This window comes from Durio zibethinus, chromosome 24 (genome assembly GCF_047325235.1).
Source record: "Durio zibethinus cultivar Kanyao isolate XHJ-2024 chromosome 24, ASM4732523v1, whole genome shotgun sequence".
NCBI lineage: Eukaryota > Viridiplantae > Streptophyta > Magnoliopsida > Malvales > Malvaceae > Durio > Durio zibethinus.
In genome coordinates this window covers 1857243-1879749 of record NC_143185.1, presented here as the reverse complement: position 1 = coordinate 1879749, position 22507 = coordinate 1857243, and the positions used below count along the sequence as shown (strand labels likewise).

The 22507-nt window shown below is 31.6% G+C and overlaps 3 protein-coding genes and 1 non-coding gene across 7 annotated transcripts; 2 read left to right on the top strand and 2 right to left on the bottom strand.

Moving 5' to 3' along the window:
- Positions 1-523: 523 nt before the first annotated feature.
- On the top strand, positions 524-3606 carry LOC111315923 (cinnamoyl-CoA reductase-like SNL6). The gene is made up of 5 exons (XM_022917946.2): positions 524-943; positions 1157-1338; positions 2578-2772; positions 2907-3060; positions 3158-3606. Exons 1-5 carry the CDS (start codon positions 685-687, stop codon positions 3454-3456), a joined length of 1089 nt encoding a protein of 362 aa, XP_022773681.2. The 5' UTR covers positions 524-684; the 3' UTR covers positions 3457-3606.
- Positions 3607-6239: 2633 nt separating this feature from the next.
- LOC149511813 (small nucleolar RNA snoR1) lies at positions 6240-6337 on the bottom strand. The gene has a single exon (XR_016333447.1). It is a non-coding gene; the product is annotated as a small nucleolar RNA snoR1 (small nucleolar RNA).
- A 6851-nt stretch (positions 6338-13188) lies between these two features.
- Positions 13189-16025, bottom strand: LOC111316634 (ADP-ribosylation factor 1-like). Of its 4 annotated transcripts, none has more exons than XM_089753690.1 (7): positions 15889-16025; positions 15305-15468; positions 14546-14616; positions 14033-14152; positions 13820-13938; positions 13632-13713; positions 13189-13477 (listed from the first exon to the last, which is right to left on the bottom strand). In XM_089753690.1, exons 2-7 carry the CDS (start codon positions 15450-15452, stop codon positions 13472-13474), a joined length of 546 nt encoding a protein of 181 aa, XP_089609816.1. In that variant the 5' UTR covers positions 15453-15468; positions 15889-16025; the 3' UTR covers positions 13189-13471. The 4 variants fall into 4 exon arrangements, with proteins under 4 accessions (XP_089609816.1, XP_022774408.1, XP_022774407.2 ...); XM_022918673.2 differs by having other exon boundaries at positions 15857-15994; XM_022918672.2 differs by lacking the exon at positions 13189-13477 and having other exon boundaries at positions 13605-13713.
- Positions 16026-17640: 1615 nt separating this feature from the next.
- On the top strand, positions 17641-22304 carry SK13 (shaggy-like kinase 13). The gene is made up of 13 exons (XM_022918669.2): positions 17641-17853; positions 18503-18672; positions 18763-18855; positions 19283-19342; positions 19456-19728; positions 20247-20321; positions 20401-20457; positions 20781-20921; positions 21028-21078; positions 21191-21286; positions 21383-21466; positions 21767-21869; positions 21954-22304. Exons 2-13 carry the CDS (start codon positions 18550-18552, stop codon positions 22034-22036), a joined length of 1239 nt encoding a protein of 412 aa, XP_022774404.1. The 5' UTR covers positions 17641-17853; positions 18503-18549; the 3' UTR covers positions 22037-22304.
- The last annotated feature ends 203 nt before the right edge of the window (positions 22305-22507 follow it).

Here is a 22507-nt window from a genome sequence, read left to right as displayed (position 1 = left end):
GATCATTTGCAGCATCATCTACTTCACCGTATTAATAACAAAAACATCACATAAAAATAATTATGTTGTAAAAAAATATGCTACTAAAATTTAAATTTTAAATTTTTGATACCTATAATTTTTTCTTTTACAAGTAAGATTTGATAATTTTTATATTTATATCATGTAAAATATTAATAATTCGTATATTTATATTATATTTTGTATAAAAATTATATATCATACTTGTTTATATAAAATTATAAAATTTTTTTAGTTTTATTAACTTTATTTATAATTTTTATTAAAATTTTAAATTATATTATTTTCATATTATTTATTTATATTATTTCCATATTATATCATGTATCTAATTTGATATTATTAGATCTAATTTTTTTTAATATTTTACAATTTTATTTTTTTAATGAAATTTATAACAATATGAAGCCAAGCCAAGCCAAGCGAATTAGTCAAGTCATCCTCTGTCAGACTCTTCCGCAGCCCACAGCTTGAAAAAAGGTTGGTGCCTTTACGCGTGATCATTCATTTGTAGAGAGCGATCAGAGCCCAACACACCAAACTCTCCCTCCCGTTTTTTAGCCTCCTCCTCAGAATCAAAAAATTAACCCACTTCAGACAATTATAGCAAAGATCAGAACCCAGGTTTTAAACTTTAACTGAACCAAAGCTGGAAAGGCAGAAATGGGGATTGCAAGGACACAAGATGAAGAGAATGAAAGAAGGGAGTTTGAGGAGTTCAGGCAGACTTTGGTTGCTTTTGCTGCCCTGGATAGAAGAAAAGAGAATGGAGAATTCAAAGTTCTGAGCTCCCATAACCCCCACGTTGAACTTGAAGACAAGCTTGTTTGTGTTACCAGTGGTGTTTCCTTCCTTGGGCTTGCCTTAGTTAACTGTCTCTTGCTCCATGGATACTCTGTGCGAGTCCTTGTTGATAACCAAGGTAACAGAATTCCCTAGTCTCAGCCATGAGACAAAAGTTTTAGTCACTGAAAACAGCCTGAAACCTGACAGGGTTGGAAACCCTTGTCAGATTTAAGGTTCTTGTCAAAGTTTCTGTTTTCAGAAGACTAAAATATGTTGCTGTTAATTGATAGATACTACTGTTATGTCTCTGGTTTAATTGGGGTTCTTGGGTTGATTCAAAATAATGCAGAAGATGTAGAGAAGCTGAGGGAGATGGAGATTTCAGGGGAGATGATGGCATGTATGAATAAAATTTCTGTGATCATGGCTAAGCCAAATGAAATCCAGGCTCTTATGGAAGCGTTTGATGGGTGTCGTGGCGTGTTTCACACCTCTGCTTCCGCTGACCCTGCTGGCATCTCTGGTTATTCGGTGAGTTCTCTCATCTTTCCCCCATGTCTTGACTTTTTTTTTATTTGCCATTCAGAAAAATCAACTGACCCATACTTTAATGAGTGAAACGTAATTAGATCTATAGTACCAGTTGTCCTGTATGGAATCTGCATGGCTAAAATCTACGGGGGAATGATGCATGGGATACTAAGATCCTTCCCTCGGATGAGCTGGTTGAATTGACAAGTTTTGAATACTTCATTTGTAAGATGGAATTTTATTATTAGCAATCTCTTTTAAAGAGTGATTTGTGAATCCAAAATAAATTTTATATAAAACATGCAATATGCCCCAATTCTGAAACGAAGAAACCTCTCCTCCCCCTAAATTTTCTTGACCAAAAAAATCCATCCGTACTGGAATAATTTTTCAGTATGTTATTACTCTATGAAAGAATTCATTAGCTCCTACCAACCAAGTGACAGTAAATCCAGCAAAAGGCTAAAGAACAGTTTGCTTAGTACTTTGTACTATGGTAGTAGCAATGAACATTAGACAAAGACTAATTTTTGCTACATTGTCAAGTTCTCACCTGTCTCTCCCAAGTTTTTAATTGTACAACATCAGTAAATTTCATAAGCAGACAGGAAATTTTGGTGATATTTTCTAAGATGAAAGATAAAAGGAATGGGTTGAAAATGTAAACTGACAAGTCTAATTTCTAAAAGTAAGTGTACCACCACGAAAACCACATGCCTCAAAAATCATTATGATTTGTTTATTTCTGAAAATATTTTATCCCCGAAAGAGAGAATTGCAAATTCGAATTTCTTTCAATTCAAGGGATAAAAATGGTATACATAGAAATCCAATATTTTAAAATAATGTTAAAAACTGTGGTCAAGTTTTGAATAAAAATAAACATCTTGGGTTGGCCTACCAGGACCAGAGCACCAATCCCATTAAACAATTGGTCTGAACTTGGAGAAGTGCAGTCCAGTCACGTGGTGTCTGAATTCATGCCACAATCATGAAATCGATGATACATCACCCTTTCCTCCCAACATGATTTCTTTTTTCTTTTAGCTTGTTTTCATACTCTTTTAGAACCAGGTTGAAGCTTACTTTTTTATTAGGAAATGATGGTACCCCAAGAAATACCTTTCGAATTGTATTTACTAGGAATTTTGTCTGCTTGTAATGTAGGAAATCGTTTTTTAACTTATTTGCCACAATGCAACAAAGTTATGTTTAACTTTTCTTTCTGTGTTCTGTTAGAAATCCATGGCTGAAATAGAAGTAAAGGCCAGTGAAAATGTGATGAAGGCATGTGCAAGAACACCTTCTGTCAGGAAATGTGTGCTTACTTCCTCACTTTTGGCCTGCATATGGAGAGACAGTTCCCAAAATGATCTCCCCCCTTTGGTTAACCATGATTGCTGGAGTGATGAATCAGTTTGCATTGACAAAAAGGTATAGTACATGCAAACTAGAAGCAGAAATCTCAATGCTTTGAGATAAATACATGGGAGTTATTGGCATTTTATTTCTGAAGTGGTTTTCCAAACAAGGACTAGTTTCTTACTTTTTCTGTCAAAATGTGGTAGCTCTGGTATGCATTGGGGAAGCTGAAAGCAGAGAAAGTTGCATGGAAAATAGCTGAGGAGATGGGCTTAAAATTGACCACCATCTGTCCAGGGCTTATTACAGGCCCTGAATTCTCCTATAGAAACCCAACAGCAGCAACAGCTTATCTTAAAGGTATTGTTCATTATGTTTTTCAGTTTGCACTCTCTAATTTCAACTTTTCAATGACTAGTCTTGAAAGCTAATTTGATCAGTAATTTATGAAATTCAGGAGCCCAAGAAACGTATGTCAATGGTTTACTAGCAACTGTTGATGTAAGTAGATTGGCAGAGGCACATGTATCTGTGTTTGAGGCAATGAACAAGACAGCGTTTGGAAGGTACATTTGCTTTGATCAAGTCATTGACAGAGAGGAGGAAGCAGAGAAGTTGGCAAGTGAAATAGGGATCCCAGCAAGCAAGATATGTGGAAATTCATTCGACTTTGTTCCTTCTCACTTTGAATTGTCGAACAAGAAACTTAACAGTCTTATGTCAAAAACACTCAGAAGTTGCTATGGTGAAAGTTAACCTTTCCTTTAACTATGCTTTTATTAACAAAAGAGAGAAGAGCGTGTATTCCAATGTACATTTTCCACACAGAGATAAACCCAGGTTCCATCTTCTCAAAACTAAAAAGAATTTTAAATTTCAGACAGTATTTTATATTGTTCATGTTCACCGATCAAACCATGTAGGATTAAGGCATATGGCTCTTCAGCTTTCCAGGGACACTGGATTTCAATACATTTCCTTCTCACAATTCCAGCATTCAAAGCACATTCTAAACTTGTTTCAATTCTTCTGAAAATGGTAAATTCAAACCATTCTAAGCATAAATGACATGAAGGCTAATTGATGGCTCAATGGTTAATGTGTGAATTGGCTCTAAATTATATCACTTTTTACAATTTGATACCTATAAGAAAAAAATTCATAATTTCGTATCTTAATTTTATTTCCATCAAACACTTTACACCATTGACTAATGATGTTAGATAAAACGATGATATGGCAAATATTGTCTAATGGAAATGTATCGCATGTCATGATTTTATTTGTTGATTTCTTACCACATTAACATATTATTAATTGAGTTGATGTATCTAAGGTAAATGTCATTAAAATAGAAGACGAATACCAAATGATAAATTTTTTTATAAGTATTAAATCATGAAAATTAATATACTTCACGTATTAAATTACACATTGACCCATAAATTAAACTATTCTTCAAGCAAGGTCTAGAAAAAGTGTTCTTTCCCTTGGGAAACGGGGCACATTCTACAATGATTAGGCTTTTTAAGATCCATAAATTGAAGTGGAAAATTGTGAGAAGGTTGCATACTTAAACTGCCCCTTTTTCATTCCATCTTTTACCTTAGCACTCACTCCTGGAATTGGATAACTCAAAGTCAAGTTTTGTTTTGGTGTTAGGTTCTTTTTACAAAATATTTTTTCTACATTTCTGTTGTGATTTTGGTCTTTTTTTGGGTTCGGCATACCAAATCCCAGGAATAGATATTCAAACTACATCTTGAAGATGCTTGTTTTATCAAGATCTAGTAGGTAAAAAGGTAGAAAAAGTTGGAAAATTTCACCATCTTTAAACAAATTAATAGAACGGACAGGCATTTGACAATGAAAAGCAGAGTGAGCCTGCCCTTCATCACATGACAAGAAATGTGATAAGGGCACTGTAAATAAATACTCAACGAAGAAATCTAGCAGATTGCGTGTTGTATTTATTTTATATTAAATATATGTAAAACACGAATAATTTTTCAAAGAATTGAATTCTGATACAAACATTTGTTGAACTTGGTAGGTTGACAAGCTTTATATAATTGACGGGTGTTTATTCAATCGATTCGATTAATTTTGAATTAAATTAATTAAATTATATTATTTTATTTTTGTTAATTGAACTGAATTTATGAATTTTTAAAATTAATCAATTGAATTTAATTTGATTCGATTAATTTTTTTAATTGATCAAATAATAAATACATTTAAATTAAATTATATTTTAAACTCTTAATTTTTTTATATTTTAAATAAATTAAATAAAATTATCCAATAAAATATTTAACTACCAAAGTGTTATGTTAAAAAGTTTAACAACTTATGAAATGAAATGATCTATTTTATATTTAAATTATGTTATATTTTAATTAAATTTTTTATTAATTTGATTTTCAAATCGAATTAATCGAAAACAAAAATTTTGTTATAATCATTTTTGTTAATTGATCAAAATTAAATTGATGATCAATCGATTAATTGAATTAAATCAATTCGATAAATAAATTCGATTAAAATCAAATTATGAACATTCCTAATCAAAATGTGAAGAAGATTAAAAAAAAAAATAAAAAGGAAGATGGTCTTTGAAATGTCCAACAAATATCTTGGAAAAACATGGTTAAACATGGTTAATCTTTCAATATTAACCATTGAATTTTGCTACTCGAACTATTTAGTGGCCATAAGTCATGAACTTAATTATCATAGGAAACATATTGTGAATATTTATGAATAATTTTATATTTATTTCTGTTTCTTGTTTGAACCAAATCATGACTTTCGTATTCTTTTTTTCTTCACAATGAAAGAAGTTGAAAAGAAGCTGTTAATAATAAATTATCGAGAGAAATGGGTGGAAGAAATTTCAATCCAAAATTTAATAATCGGTCTATTCTTAACCTAAGTAAAGTACATCTTATCGTGATAGAATTAATAAAAAACAAATAAGTTTTAACTAATGTAATAAAGATATCAATTGTTGTTCCGAAGTTTCCATTCATTTTATTATTTATTTCAAATAGCTCAGAGACGATTATGTATGGAATGGAAATAATCCAACCCCCAAGGAAAGAACTATTACAAATAACAAAGAAAGAAATAACAAAAAAGTAATAGATTTAGATCATCTTTCAATGGTTAATCTTTCAATATCATCCTAGTTTTCTAAGTAACAACGAAATCACAATCTAGAAATAAGACAGACAACGAATCAAAACCTTCCAACAGTAGTCAAAGTTACATTTGTGCAATTAGAAATCTTCCTCAAATTAGTTAAACTGTTACATGAAACAGTTTAGTTCAAAAACATTTCTCACATCAAAGTTGACTTCAATTCTTAATCTTTTTTTGTCAATTCAAGTTGGGTTTCAAACATATATTTCATAACCAAAGTTTTATAAAAACCATAGAATCCTACTAGGTATTAAGAATGAACTAAAAATGAAATAAAATTTCCTTGTTAAATCCCAAACCCATAAGAAAAAAACCTATGTTAACAGACTTGGACGGGCTCAGAGAGTTGCTATCTGTGCTAAAAAAAAAAGCTTTTAAAAGCTTTTCTCATACGAGAGGTGTCAGAAATCATAAAGCACTCTTCATCTTTGCCCTCTTATCATAATTTTGATTTTTGGTAAAAAGGAAAACAAAAATGGAAAAAAATAAGGAAACCCAGAAAGCAGAAAAAAAAAAAAACTGCAGGAATGGAATTGGAGGCAGCTGTGGTGATATAGGGTTTTAGGATTGGACTGTTGATTGAAGAAGTATGCTGGGAGAATTTGTAGCTTTCTTACGGGCCTTTTGGTCAGGGGTATTTATCATCAATTTCAAGATAAAGAAAAAATTGGGCCCAGAAAAGTATGCAAATTTGGAGTTTCAAGTGATTTGGGCCTCAAAAAGCATTTATCATATTTTGCTCATGTGCCCAATCCAAATTACAAGTGATTTGTTATGTCCCGGTTTAAGATGAAGGCTCAACCATTGTGTTTACTTTTCTCCAAGAGGCCTTCGATCTCACTTTGTAATTTGGATTTGATGTCTGAGGATATATTTTCATCTGATATCTAAAGAATTGATGCGAGCATCTCGAGTTTGTGCCTGGTGAAGTTAAGCTGTGATGTAGTTAGGCCCAAATGTCACCAAAAGAGCGGCAGGTGAAGCATTTTCACAACTTCCTCGGCATTTTCCTTCATAACTGCGGACTTGGCAGCTTGCTTGATTTTAGGATTGTATTCCTTTGATTCTTCACTTGTGTCCTTTGGTGATGCCTAGGTTGCTTGCCTGGGTTTGGATTGATCCATATTTGTTTCTTGAGTTAAATAGATATTTATGATCTTTCAAATTTTGATCACATTAATATCTATTTTTTTAAAAATATTGTATTTTAATATTATTTATATTGGGTTAGGTCTGTGATGTTTGTACTTTTTGAATTATTTGTTGATTTTGAATTTGAAGCAAATCTATTCTATGCCATTTGAAGAAAATCAAAAAAAGAAACAAAAAGATTGAAGCAGCTTTGCTAAATTCCGAGAAAATGCCACATGATTTCAAACTCAAACTATAATCCCTTTTTGTTTCTTTCAATTATTTTTTCTTCTTCTTCTTAGATAAGTTAATTTCTTGAATTTTTTTTTCTCAATCAAAAAATAAAAGTGTTGATTTTTTTCTTTATTTTAGGTGTCATGATGTGAAAAAAAAATCAAGTTAAAAATGTAGAATTTTATTAACAGCAGGTGTTATTTGATTTGCAATTTACAGCATATAAACTTTTTTTCTAATAAAATTAATTTTTGAATAAATTAACTTACTAAATTAAAGTTCAAGTATAAACGTAACAAAAAAATTATTTAGATACAAATGTGACCAAAATTTGAAAATTCATGAGCCAAATACGCATTTAACCCTTGTTTCTTCGTTCTTTCCAACCTTTTTCTGCTTGGATCTATGTTAAGAAGGAACATGATCAGTCAGATTTTGGTCCTTTCCTGATAACCCAGTCACAGAGTCAGGAGATTTCCTCTTTCTATGAGGTTGAAACTGATTATATATTTTCTATGGGGTTGAACTTCTTCAGGTGAGAACCAGAGGGGACCTAACAAGTTGCCTGTATCCCTAGTCATTGGAAACCTTCAAGGATTCTGCTTCTATGCCCATTTTTCTTAGCTTCCCAGTTGGACTTGTCTAAGTAGGAAATAAGTAACTGCTTTTCTTCCTTTCTCTCAACAAAGAACCACTCTCAAATCTCAATAAGGTCTTTGGTTTCAGCATCACTATTTCGAATCCCTGGACCCACAACATTCATTTTCCTTTCAGCAGAGTCAGGATGGTTATTTGTTCTTCTTTATTGTTGCCTATCGTTTTTCTTCCTCCTGGATGAGGATGTGTTGTTCACCTGAATTTGTGCCATTCTGAGCCACATCCTCATCCTTTGTGGCCTGAACATCTAATTGCCCTTATATAATTTCAGCAATGCTTTTCTGTTTCCTCCTCTGATACATGCCATCCTCCGAAATCCAATCTTCTTCAACTGGCCCTGTGATTGGGACTTCCACTACCTCAATATAGTCACTCATGTCCATCATGAGACAATTTCTTCAAGGTCTGGCTGGAATCGACAGGGGTTCATGGTAAATTGGCATTTGATACCGCCCCTTTGATCGATTAAAAGTAGAAAGCCAGCCCTTCTACACTGTACATTCAAGCAAATTACTCAGAGGAACAACCTGTGCAATTTGTTTTAGTTTACCAAGAATTTCTTCTTCTGGCTTAAAGACACCAACTGAAAGCTGTCTAATTCCACCTTCAGGCTCAAGAATTCCTTTCTTTATCCCAGCATTCGCTGCTAGGGGCCTGTCAAGTCCAGTATAATTCTCTTTAGGAACAAAGACCAATTCATTTTCAACTCTACAAGTCTGCCAATTTCATCAACACAAGTCCGTACAGCATTCAGAAAGTTCAAAATTCTCCACAAAAAGGCTTTAACTGAGTCGGGTGGCAAACTCAGTTAACATTAACATTTTTCTTTATAGTATAGACATTCTTTGGGTAGAGCAAACTGAAGTTGTATGGCCTACGAGGATCAGGCCTCTGGTGCATCTTTGACTGGAATGCTTTAAACCAAGTCTGTAACAGACTCAAATTCAGAAAAATTATACAATGAAGCAGACACTACACTTGGGTCAAGGTGACTGAGGGGATCCAAGTGGGTTTGAGACAAACTCCTACGTGTGTTCAAGAATAAAGATGCATGAATCAAGACCCGAAACTGAAACTATTGTTCTTGTCATCTCAAACTGCAATGCTTAAGAACAATAACTCAATCTTTGTCAAAGACAAAACCAAATCAATATTTTGTCTTCAGTTTCATGCAAAACAACTATAGCATTCAGCAAGAAACTACAAGAACCAGACTCAAAATTACACCTTCTTGGGCAACCCTTCAATCGACCATTCCACTTCTTTCAAAGCCAAATTCGTCAGACCTCTAACGGCTTTAATCACCGCAATAGGTGCTACGGTGGGTGAGGTTTAAAAAAAGCTACCCACGCGTGCTAAAGACTGTTACTTAGTTACTATTACAAGTACTGACTTCAATGGGTGGTGTCGGCTATGGTTTCATACTAACTTTCAAAGCGAAGTTCGGCCTTCAAGTTTGCGTGTCTATCCTTCCATGAGTATATAAAACGTTCGAATTCGAAAGGACGCATCGATTTTCTTTGGCTTTAGTCATGTAACTCATTGGTATGTCTCTCACTCTTTATTGTCAATATCATGTATATACTTATACGGACAAAACTTAAACAAAGTTTTTTGGGTGAAATTTGTGAAGATACTTCTTAAAAATGATTTAATAAAAAATTTAAATTTATAGATTAATAGATTGCAATGTAAAAATTAATAATATGTAAAAAAAAACTTTAAAAATATTGTTTAAATTTAAATTTGATCGATACTAATTTAAAGATAAAAATTTTATCAATATTTTTACTAAAAAAATTATTTAAAAATATATATCAAAATTTATTGAAATTTTTTAAAATTTTGTATATTTACTTTATGTAACAAGATCTTTTAATTTATTGATTTTGATTTTCAATTTTTATTTTGATTTAATCATTTTATATAGAGAATTTGACAAATTTCTCCTAAAATAATCTAAATCTTTCCCATACATTTATATATATATATATATATACATATATATATTCCCATTATTTTGCATGGAAAGATAGTGGTGAATCATTGCGCATTTGCCGTAAATTCCTTGCATATATTAATATCTATATTTTCTTAGGCTATTTGTTTCTTGAAGCCACAATTTGAGGTAGTTTCAATAAGGATTTACTCAGAGAGGAAAAGCGAAAATAATTATAATACAATCATGATTGAATGTATAGTACTATAAGATCCTACTACAAACCATTCTTAATCCAAAGTAACATATGGAAAATACCAAATAACAAGCTCAATTTCTTAACCTCATCTAAAGAGAAACCCAATATTAATCCAAATTAAGGAGAATTAAATCGGAGCGCAGCAATAGAAATGTATTTAATCTTCATGTTTACTCACCATTAAGCAACTGCATGGACCAGATATCCTCCATGCACCAATAGCATTCATTATTTGATTGATCAACTGTGTTGTTGTCCTGGAAATGCTTCAATATTGTTGCAATGGGTGAATGATGACATTGGTAAGCATGTTTCCATTAAATTTGTAGTACTATTGCAAGGCAATTAGCTTGTGCTTGCTTGATGAGCAAGTAATTCAAAATTACTCTGAGAAAAACACATTTGTATTTGCTAGTTAATTTGTTTCTGGATTTTAGTCCTCCAATAGTTTTTTATTTCATTATCTGTCCTTCCAGGCAGATGCTTTGCTATTTTTGACCACCTGTATATTTATATATACAAAATTACTATAAATTCTTGAAAAATATATGATAATACTAAAATCAAATAATCTTATACTTGTCTCGTTTAATTTTTACAGAAAGTAATGTGATGTTGCAAAATGTAAATAACCCATTTTTTATTGTAGAAAATTCAAACTCCAGAGTCTTCAATTCCCTATTAGTAGTCTCATCTCATTTGTGTAAAAAAAACAAGTAGCTAAGAATTACATTCGTCCATAAATTCTCAAAATGGAAACCCATTTTTATTTATAACTATACTTTAAAGAGTTTATATTTAATATACTGTCAAATTCTATACACTGTCAGTGAATCAGATAATAATAATGTATAAAATTTATATATCGATAATGTATCAAATATAAATTTTACTTCAAAATTTTTTTTCTTAGTCAAATTAAAAGATATTTTATTAATAATAACATTTTGTCAACAGACTGATACAAATGGGGCTATACTTCAAATATGTCCTCTCAAAATAGATTCACAATTTTAGCTAGCTTGTTGAATCTAAACCAAATTTTTGTTCTTTCATTTTCTCAAGAAAAGGTTTATATATACTAGGATAGCACTGGACCCCTTGGCTTGAGATTTGTCCAGCAACAATTTTTTTCCAACAAGATAATAATTTAATGATAATGTAATAAACCACTAAATGTCACAATGCCGATGATTTGTTTTGGATGAAAAGCTCTGAACCTCTTTGGAATAATTGTAAATTTTCAAGGAGGGCTGAAAATGTCTTAACCATCCAAAACAATAAGGTTTATGTCTACTTCAACCAAGTAATAAAATGCTTCTTTTTGCTCCTAAAGCATGTCTTAACATGTATCCAATTGGGAAGGGTTCAGCTTAAAATGGAAATCTTTTTATTGCCAATCTATTTTGCTAGCCCTACAACTTTAATAGTTACATATATCATTACAAATATTTCATAAAATTCTTTAAAGCAAAAAAAAAAAAAGAAAAGCAAATCAATAATTTGAAGCAAAATTCTTGTAGTACAATTTCGACATAGATGGCATCCAAACCTTCATAAATATAGCAGGAAATTCAAGAAAAAAAAATCAAATTATCAGGAATTTTGGCAGCCAGGAAAAATTCAAGAACTCTAGGAAGTTGTATAAAGAAATTTTGGAGGCCAAAAGGTTTGATTAAAAAAAAAAAAAAAAAACCCATGTGTTACAAATCTTTTTGGTGGCTGAAAATAACTCAAACACCACGTTGCTAAATCCTCAAGAAAAGAGCAAAGGTGGGCAACATTTGTAAATGTATATACATAGGCCCTGGAGAAGTACACTTTTTCTCTTAATCAAAATGAAGTTGAAGTCATAGTAAACCAATGAAGAGGGGAAGAATTTCTTCTTTGTATTTGTTACAAGATCAAAAGGGTACGTAATAGGATATTAATTTATTTGTTCTATATGAATAATGCATATATACTTTTATATGCATATTATAATTTTTTTTCTTTAGAAATAATGTTATATATTGATACCTATGCTCTATTTGTCATAACATGGATTAACCTGTTTCCCACTTAGCATTTGATGTTAGATTTTTTTTGTCTAACATATAGAAATAATTTTTTTTTTCTTTAGGTATGAAAATGATGTTAGATTTGATTCTAAAGAGAAAAGTTGTTTAGCATAAAAATCTGCTTAAATGTGTGATCCAAATCTCATATCAAAGGCAAGAGAAATTAAAACACAATAAAGGACAAAATGGAATTTATTTAAGAACCACATATAAATCTCAATTAAAAGAAATCTTATTTGATTAATTCATCAAATAATTATTTTAACATAAAATTTGTGGCTAATATTTGGATTATAGGCTGTCTTCAACCATGGGAAATTGAGGGCAACAAAGATATTATTTGCTTAATGATGTTTGTTTTCAAATTGCAAATGAAGCTAATGAACTGGTTGACTCATATATCAAAGCTCTCAATGATTTAATTTTGGGTCCCATTTTTTATTTATAGGTGAAAAATAAGTATCATGCTCCATATTTCTTTTTTTTTTTTGTTTAAAATTTATAACTTTATTTAGATAAATCTTTATATTTTTATTACATTTAAATAAATTTTTAATTTTTAATTTACATTCAAATAAACTTTTAATTTAATTTATACTTAAATATATTCTTAACATTATTTAAAATAAAAACATTTAAATACAAATTAAAGTATAAGCATTTATTTAGATATAATAAAAATATAAAAACTTATTTAACAAAAAGTGAAATAATTCATAAACCCTTTTAATATTTTAACCAAATATTTTATACCTAGACTAGGATGAATGGATTTTTTTAATCATAATCATCCATAAATAACTTAAAACTAATTACACATTGTTCTTATTTTTTAAAAAATTAAGATAAAAAAATAATATCTTTTATTCTTCTTGAACATTTTCATTTGTATAAAAAAGGAAAAAGTCATTCATATGCAAGGTTGAAACCCACATGAATAAGCAAACTTGTAAACCAAATGAAAATGTGAATGCTACTGTGAATGTGTAGTCAAAGAAGTAGTATTCTGCTGTAGAAAATGGAATGACAGATTCATTCAATGTTGAGTTGAGGATTCACACGGTTCCAAGAAATTTAAAAGCCTACATATAACGGCATGCATTTCTTGTTTTAAAGATTGCTTCCTAGGACATAGATTAACCACAAATTGAAAAAGAAAGCACATATTATATTTATCTAGTAAACATTCTGTCATCACAAAAGTTCCTGAATAAAGAGGAAGGTATCCTTCCTGGATTTGCCAGATTTCCAACAAATCTAACTAACAACCAAAACACCGATCCTGGCTCATGCCTGCAAAGGAAAGCAAAATATGGTAGGTAAGTGAATGCGGAAGCTAATTTTGACCTATCTTATCTAAAACAAATCTGACTTATATTGTCAATTACATTGTATTCAAAATGATAGAACAGTTTTTTCTACTCAGATTGGAGGTTTATTCACTTGCCTTGCTAGTGATGTTGTTGGAAAGCCAATCAAGCCCCTCGTAAAGGCCCTCTCCAGAAGTTGCACATGTACTCTGGATATACCTGTAATGGACGCCAAATCACATCAGAAAATTGCACAAACAGTGCACAAACAGTGAAAGAATAAAACATGTGGGAGGGAAAAGCAAACAAGAGAGACAATTTTTACCAGTGACGCTGGCGGAGAGAATGAAGACCAAGCTTGTCAGTTATTTCAGCAGCATTCATTGCATTGGGAAGATCTTGCTTGTTGGCAAATACAAGCAAAACAGCATCTCTCAATTCATCCTGAAAAAATAAGAAAGTATTAGTTTATAAAACTGTGTGAGATAAAGATGAAAAATATATCAATGGATTCTCCTTATCGGACAAGGTAACATACCTCATTCAACATCCTGTGCAACTCATCCCTTGCCTCAACAACACGGTCCCTGTCATTGCTATCCACCACGAAAATGAGACCCTGAGTGTTCTGGAAATAGTGCCTCCACAAAGGACGGATCTGTATTTGAAAGAAAGTTGGTGACCATACACAGCATTACATCAAAATAGCAGAAATATGTAGAATTTCAATGCTGGCTATTCTCCCAATATAAACAACACAAATGCCAAAAAAAATTCTTTTCTTGAATGATAGTCATCATAAGGGCATCATGAATCATCAAATGGCAAAGTGTTACATCTACAAGCATTCATGGCAAAGTGTTACATCTACAAGCATTCATGGCAAAGTGTTATATCCATATGCATTCTTGAAAATAAGGCCTCATGATTTATCATCTAAACATAATGAAATTGCAACATATAGCTGGAACTATGGGATGAATCAGGTAAATGACACAAAAAGTTTACCATATGTACATTGTAGAACTACATTAGCTTTTAAGATGCATACCTTGTCCTGACCACCAACATCCCATACGGTAAAGCTGATATTCTTGTATTCCACAGTCTCAACATTGAATCCTGCAAAAAAAAAAAGCATGAATAGACCTTTGTAAATTAAAATTATAGATTTGATAAACCACCAAAAGCCATCTAATTCAGAAAAATCAATCCACACAATAATCTTCGCGGATCAATAAACCTCTTGGATGGTAGTACCTAAAGAGTCAACTCTTCGCTGTAATTTCTTTTCTTTTCAGAAAACCATATAAAATAGATAAAAACTTACCAACAGAACCAAACCAAAAACCGTATTTAATAACCCTTTCTTCCGAAAGGTGTCATGAAGTTAATATCAATTATTTATAACCATAACGTCAAAAGTTCACAAAAAACAAGCCGGAAGTCTGACTTCTATTTCAAACCTACAAATCATACGAAATTGGATTCCTCTAGAACCATTTTCCTTCCAAATAAAGATAAAACTACATGGTTCACAAGCCAACAATAACATAACAACCAAGGCCACATATCATTACTCAGTTATCTATAAGGTAATAAGATTCACATGCACCAATCAGGTAAAACAGACTTCACTACCCGATTTATAAATCAAAATGAAATCTTTTGAACCATTTCTTTTGCATCACAACTACAATCAAGGGATCAAAATCAATTAGATTACGAATTCTGACACTATCCATTCCAAAACAACAAAGAATACTATTTCATTTTTTTTTCTGGGAAATGTGAATTTGCCACAACTCACCAATGGTTGGGATTGTGGTGACGATTTCACCGAGCTTGAGCTTGTACAAAATAGTGGTTTTACCAGCTGCATCAAGACCCACCATCAAAATACGCATCTCCTTCTTGGCAAAAAGCCGGCTAAAGAGCTTTGTAAATGTCAGCCCCATGTCTGTTCTTCTCTTCCTAGCTCACACAACAATGATTCACATAAAAAGTCAGCAAATCAACCATTAAAAACCCAATAAAATCTGAAACAACATATATCAACTTGATAGCATATACCCAAAATTATTCAACCCAAAAATCTTTAAAAAAAAGAAAAAACATAAAAATAATCAAATAGATATGTTAAAAAAAAAAAGATAAATTCAGAAACAATGAAATGAACCCAGAAATATTAAAATAAAAACAGATAGATCAAATCCAGCCAGGAGCAAAAATAAGTTAAAAAAGATTAGAACTCTGAATAAATCACTGAAAAAAAAAAAAAAAAAGTAACTTCATGGATGTAGATTACCTGTTTGATAAAAGAAAAATCAGACATCAGAAAAAGAAATTTAATTTAGTTTACCTTTTGTTGAGAGATTGGAAGGAGGATCTGACCTGTTTCTTTTGAAAGTCTCTCCGTTGATTTCTCAACTCTTTAAATTCAATTCGTTGTCTCTAAAAATAACCAACTCAAATAATATGAAATACATATAGAACTTTTTTATTAAATTAATTTACTGACGGCTTCTGGAATTTACATGTTTCCTAATCCTAGGGGCGTGATAAAGCAATTAAAATTTAAATTTAGTAATTTCTACTTCTGTAACTCATGCTTATCTTATGTTACGGTGCTTTTGTTAAGGTAAGGGTGAGAAAAAAATCAAAATAAAAAATAAAATTTTAATATTTGATTTGGTTTGAATTGATTAATTTTTAATTGATTAAATTAAATTTAAATATTAAATGTATATATTATATTTAAATAATATTTTAAATCAAAAAATAAAAAATAAAAAAATTTTAAATCAAATTAATTATATATTTTTATTACATTTAAAATCTTTTTAAAATTTTTATAAAATAAAAATAATTATTTTATATCTAAATTTATTTATATATATTAAATTTTATATTAAAATAATATATAAAAAATAAAAAAATCTATATTTAAAAAACTAATGAACCAATGCAACTAATAAATTTGGATTAGAATTTGATCGAATAAAATATTAGTTTAGATGTTTAGATTCAGATTAAATTTTAAAATTTTATAATATTATATATAATTTGAAAAATCAAATTAAATTTAATTCAAATCTAATTATTATAATTTTTATTTTATGTTAGATATAAATGAAATATTGATGTATACATACACAAATATTTGATATATATGCAAATTTAAATTTTAAAATTTTTAATTCAATTAATTAATATAATTATCTTTAAAATATATATTACCTTAATTTAATTTAAAAGATTGAATAATATATTTATTTTTATTTTTTTTTTTAAAAAGGGAGCAAACACTCATAACAAGGCAAAAAGCAATTTAACAGTATCAATATTTGTTTATTTAAGTGATAAAAAATTTAATTTTTTAAAATAAAATTTTAATTTTAAATTTTATAAATAAAAAAATAAATTTAAAAAAATTTATTCTTTTTATAAGAGAATTTATTTTTAATTTTTATGAGCTAGAGTAGTTAATAATTTAAAAAATTATTTAATATAGTGACTAGAAAAGTAAAAATTAGAATGTTGACACATATTTTTAAAATATATTAAAAATACAAAGTTAATATAATAAAAATATATGATAACCTTTGTAAATTTAAAATATTTTAATAATGATGGATGAGTGTCGAAAATTCACATTGCAAAAAAGCATGGAAAAAAGGCCAAAATGATCCGTTTTCGGTATGCCCAATTAGTTAATCGCTTTGGGCTTCAAAGAGGCTCATCAATCATTTTAATGGGATGCCAGACGACGACACTGAAGAAACTGTCATTGTCATGCTGACCTGGCGTTTCGTGATTCAGATACGTCCAAAGTTAATCTGACAACAGCATTGCCTTCCCATTCCCATCACAAAAGTGCATAATGCACTCTCTCTCACCGCTCTGCATCCTCCCCATCATCATCATCGTCCAATTGCATCTGCGCCTCCCATGAAGCAATCCAAGGGCTCTCAAAAATTGAATCATACACTTCACAAACACGCTAACATCTCTCCGCATCGATGATCCGGTCAACAACGTGACGTTACTAGAGAAACTACCCAACCAAACACTGCCACGTGTGAAACTAACTCCTGAGTACGGATGTCAAAACTAACGTTAAACTAGATTTAATAAAATCAGTTTGGGGTCCGTTCAGCTTCGGTTCAGAATAAAAAAAAAAAGAGCATCCAAAGAGAAATAAAGAGTCTTACTTAAGTCAAACTTTTGTAAGAAGAAAAAAAAAAGGAACTTTTAAGCAAATATACATATAGTTTGTTTCTGATTTTATTTTCCTGGTGCGTTTTTTTGTTTGGATCAAAGGGTTTGCAAAATGTGAGGGAATCTGCAGCTTCAAAGGTTAGACTTTTTTATTAATTATTTTTTTGGAAGTTTTGTTTGGATGGTAAGAAAGTTGAAGAAAAGAGAAGGAAAAGGAAGATTTTGGTTTTGAAAGTTGGTTTACTTAAAACATTAGATTGCTCCATTATGTTTGTGTTTTAGTGGAAAGTTTTATGTGCATTGTGTCAAATAATTTGCTTTGTTTGTTAACTGAGAAAAATTTATTTCTTAAAAAAAATTATTGGTTATCCAAAATATTTTAGTTAAGCCACTAAGCTGAGGTTCAACGCTGTGTATTGTTTTAAGAAAGAACCTTGGCATTTCATGGATAAGCGATATTGTTGTGTTTTCTTTGGTTTAATTTGTTTTTGTGGTGAATATGTGGGCATTCTTAGAATATCAAAGTGGTCTGAAATGTTTTTTTTTTCTCTGTTTGTAGTTTGTTTGTTGCATCTCAGTTAAAATTTTCCTACCATTTTGAACAACAATGTTTGCTAGTTTATGTTTTGTAAGGGACGAAATCAGTGGCGTACCTTAGTTTGTCTGTTGTGCCTTATTCTGCTTGATGGGGATTTTTCTTTTCTAGCTTATGGAAATTATTTATGAGTTAGATTGTCTTGATTTTGTGTCTTTGGCTGGATTATAAATGCACTTTTCTTAAATACAGCCCGTGAACAAGCTTACAAACATAGTGCTCATATAAAGATATCATATATGGCTTCTACTGGTATGGCGCCCACTTCAGCGGTTGGAAAACCTACTGTTAATACGACTTTCGTTGACAAACTCCCAGAGGAGATCAATGAGATGAAGATCAAGGATGAGAAAGTTGAAAAGGTTTCTCCTCTCACAAATCTCTATATGATGTATTGTCTCTTTATGGTAAAACTTTTTTTTCTTTTATGTACCAAAACTTTTGTGTGTCAGGAAATGGAAGCAACAGTGGTGGATGGAAATGGTACTGAAACAGGACATATTATAGTTACTACTATTGGAGGTAGAAATGGTCAACCCAAGCAGGTATATATTTTCTTAAGTGGAATTGTAATCAAATCCCACGTGTTATGAGAGTCAATATATCATACTATCATTTATGTCTCTTTCATATAATTTATCAGTACTGTTTTGGAAAGAAAATGAGAAATGCATGCTAGACCGAAAAATGTTGCAGTTTCTACAAAATGTACATAGTCATGCTTCCTTTATAACGTATTTTATATTTATCATATAATGGCATCGGTTGACTGGATCTTTGGAGTTGGATTCATGGTTTATATTTCCATGATAACCAACCAAAATATGAATGCATATCTAATTAATCCCATCATCTAAGACTACAACTTCTCACTTTTTCGAAGTTTAATATCATTGTGAAGTAAGAAGTGCTGGAGAAACCAACATGCATTACACCCCTTTATCTTTAAATTCCTTTTGTACTGTCCTGCAGACGATAAGTTACATGGCTGAGCGTGTTGTAGGTCAGGGCTCTTTTGGAATTGTATTTCAGGTGATGTTTTGATTACAACTTCTGAATCATAAACGCAAGGGCCTTTTTTCTATGCCTCTATTATAAGCTTACAGATGCAGTTTTACAGCCTTATGTGTGTATAATATTTGCAGGCTAAGTGTCTAGAAAGTGGAGAAACTGTAGCAATCAAGAAGGTTTTACAGGATAAGAGATATAAAAACCGTGAGCTGCAAACAATGCGCCTACTTGATCATCCCAATGTCGTGTCACTCAAGCACTGCTTCTTTTCAACAACTGACAAGGATGAGCTCTATCTTAATTTGGTGCTTGAATATGTTCCCGAGACTGTATATCGTGTAGCAAAGCACTATAGTAGAGCAAATCAGCGAATGCCTCTGATATATGTCAAACTCTACACGTACCAGGTAATAGATCTGAGCCATCTATATATTTGACTTCGCCCTAAGTAATAGTTGAAACATGATTTGTAGATATTGTATACAAAAGTGGAGAAGAATATGTTTGTGAGAATTTCAGGAAATATGGTATGCAGTTACCTATCGATGGCGATGCTGTATCATGGTTGCAGTTGCACTTTTATTATCATGGCTCCAATGATTATCTGTGGTGTATCCTCTTTGATATTCAGTTTTGATTAGAGTAAAATGCTTTAGCCAAATTTTCAGCTGCAATTTTGGTTCTAGTGGTACTTAAGAAGCACGTGTTTCGACACTTCCACGTTTGTTTTTCATTATATAAGAGACATTTATTATCAATAATGCTTATTTAACTCTGTTGTCCTACTATGAAATAAATTTTAAATGTGAATACTTAGTACCTGCTTAGCTTTCTTGTGTGATTATGAGGAACTTGTAATGGTCGAGGTATCTTGTCCCCTCATAACCTTGATCTTCTGACTTATGTATGCAATGAATTTTGGCAGATTTGTAGAGCTTTGGCATATATCCATGGGGGTGTAGGTGTATGCCACAGGGATATTAAGCCACAGAATCTTCTGGTTTGCATCTGAAGCTCACTTTTGTCCTGCATTATGATTAGATAGTAACGGTATGTAGCAATAAAATTTGTTGCTGCAGGTTAACCCCCATACTCATCAGGTCAAGCTATGTGATTTTGGAAGTGCAAAAGTTCTGGTATGGTCTTATTTATTTCATAATTCTTATTTGAAAATTGCAATGTTGCTTGGTTTCATTGTTGATATGAGTAGGATTTTTCTTTTAAAATTATTGAAATTTGCACATGCATGGAGTTGTCATTTTCTCAAAAATGTTATACACGGTTCCATGCATTATTTAGGCTTTACATTCTTTAACTGGTGTTCTACCTGATCTTCTAACTTTTGTAACTATATATCTTGTTTCTTTTCCTTCTCATGCTTGAGTTTACTCATTATAACTATCACTACTTTTCTTCCATGCAGTGTTTGTATTGCTTATCATCCATTTTCTTATAACAGGTCAAAGGCGAGCCAAATATATCATATATCTGTTCTCGATATTATCGTGCACCTGAACTCATATTTGGGGCAACAGAGTACACAACTGCAATTGACATATGGTCTGTTGGTTGTGTCCTTGCTGAATTGCTTCTTGGACAGGTTCCTTTCGTCAATGCTAGAAAATTATAGTTTTATACCAAGTGTAAAGTAGAAAGTGAACTAAACATGGATGTTTTCTTCTCTCTTTTGGCTATCGAACTTTTAGCCTCTCTTTCCAGGTGAGAGTGGAGTTGATCAACTTGTTGAGATTATTAAGGTATTTTTCATTTTGGACTTGGTGGCATGAGGTAGAGTTTGTATCTTTAAATGCACCAAAAATCTGATGTAACTGTTAATTAGTTAATGAGCTGAATTAAATTTCCTTTTAGGTACTTGGGACTCCTACTCGAGAGGAGATAAAATGCATGAATCCGAACTACACAGAGTTCAAATTCCCTCAAATTAAGGCTCATCCTTGGCATAAAGTGAGCACAATGGTTTCTCTATTGATCAATTTTCACTAATTATATCTCTTTGTACCTTATTACAAATCAATCCGGCTAACTTTAAGTTTATCACAGATATTTCACAAGCGCATGCCTCCAGAAGCAGTAGATCTTGTCTCAAGACTTCTTCAATATTCTCCAAATCTAAGGTGCACTGCAGTAAGTATTTCTTACTTGGTTGCTCGTGATTTAGAACATACTAATATCGAGGTTTAACTCAAAATGCTTGAACACTTTTAAATGATTCATTATACGGTGCTGTGGTTATATTGTTCTCTTTTTCGACCATAGTTGTTTCCTTTTGTGGCGAGCTTTCATGAAATTGTTTTAATTGTTGTAATTTGGGCCCTGTTGAAAAGGGTGATGTTATTGCAATAACATTTGGTGGAACCATGCAACTTTCACATGATTTCTATTCTGATTTTATCTAAATACCATATGATTAATTTATATTTGCAGTTAGAGGCCTGTATCCATCCATTTTTTGATGAACTTCGTGATCCTAATGCTTGCCTTCCTAACGGTCGCCCCTTGCCTCCATTATTCAACTTCAAACCTCAAGGTAAGTCATTTTATCCACTTTTATTTTTAGACGCGTGAAATTGTTGCTTACTGAACGCTTCTCTTGCCAATGATGACACTTTAGAGCTGAAAGGAGCGAGTTTGGAGCTTCTGGCCAAGCTGATACCAGAACATGCTCGAAAGCAGTGCCCCTTTCTTGGCTTCTAAATTGAACGACCTATGTTCATCGGTGCAAAGAAATTGTGCTAACGTACCATATTTATCTTCCATGTTATATATATGACTAGCCTGTTTTTTCCTGTGAATCTCAACCAGACAGTCAGGACTTGAGTTGTGGCTGCTGTATTTTGCTTTCGTATGGAGATTAGGACTCTTTAAATTGTGGCACTAAATGGTTGGGATCTGTAACTGTATTTTGTGCCTACCATCCATGTACTTGTATTTTTCATCTAATTCACATTTGACTTTTGCCTGACGTGTTCTATTCTTCCCTGCACCGGCAAACTTGATCATGATCAGGTTATCGACAGGGTAAAGAGACAGTCGGACTTCGCCATGGATGGCAGATCAGGCCCCTCGATGTCCAGAACCTGATTGTCTTCCCAGGAAACAGCTCGAGAAAGTTAACAGCATAGATAGGACAGAACCTGATTGAAAGTTTCTGGATATCTTACAGAG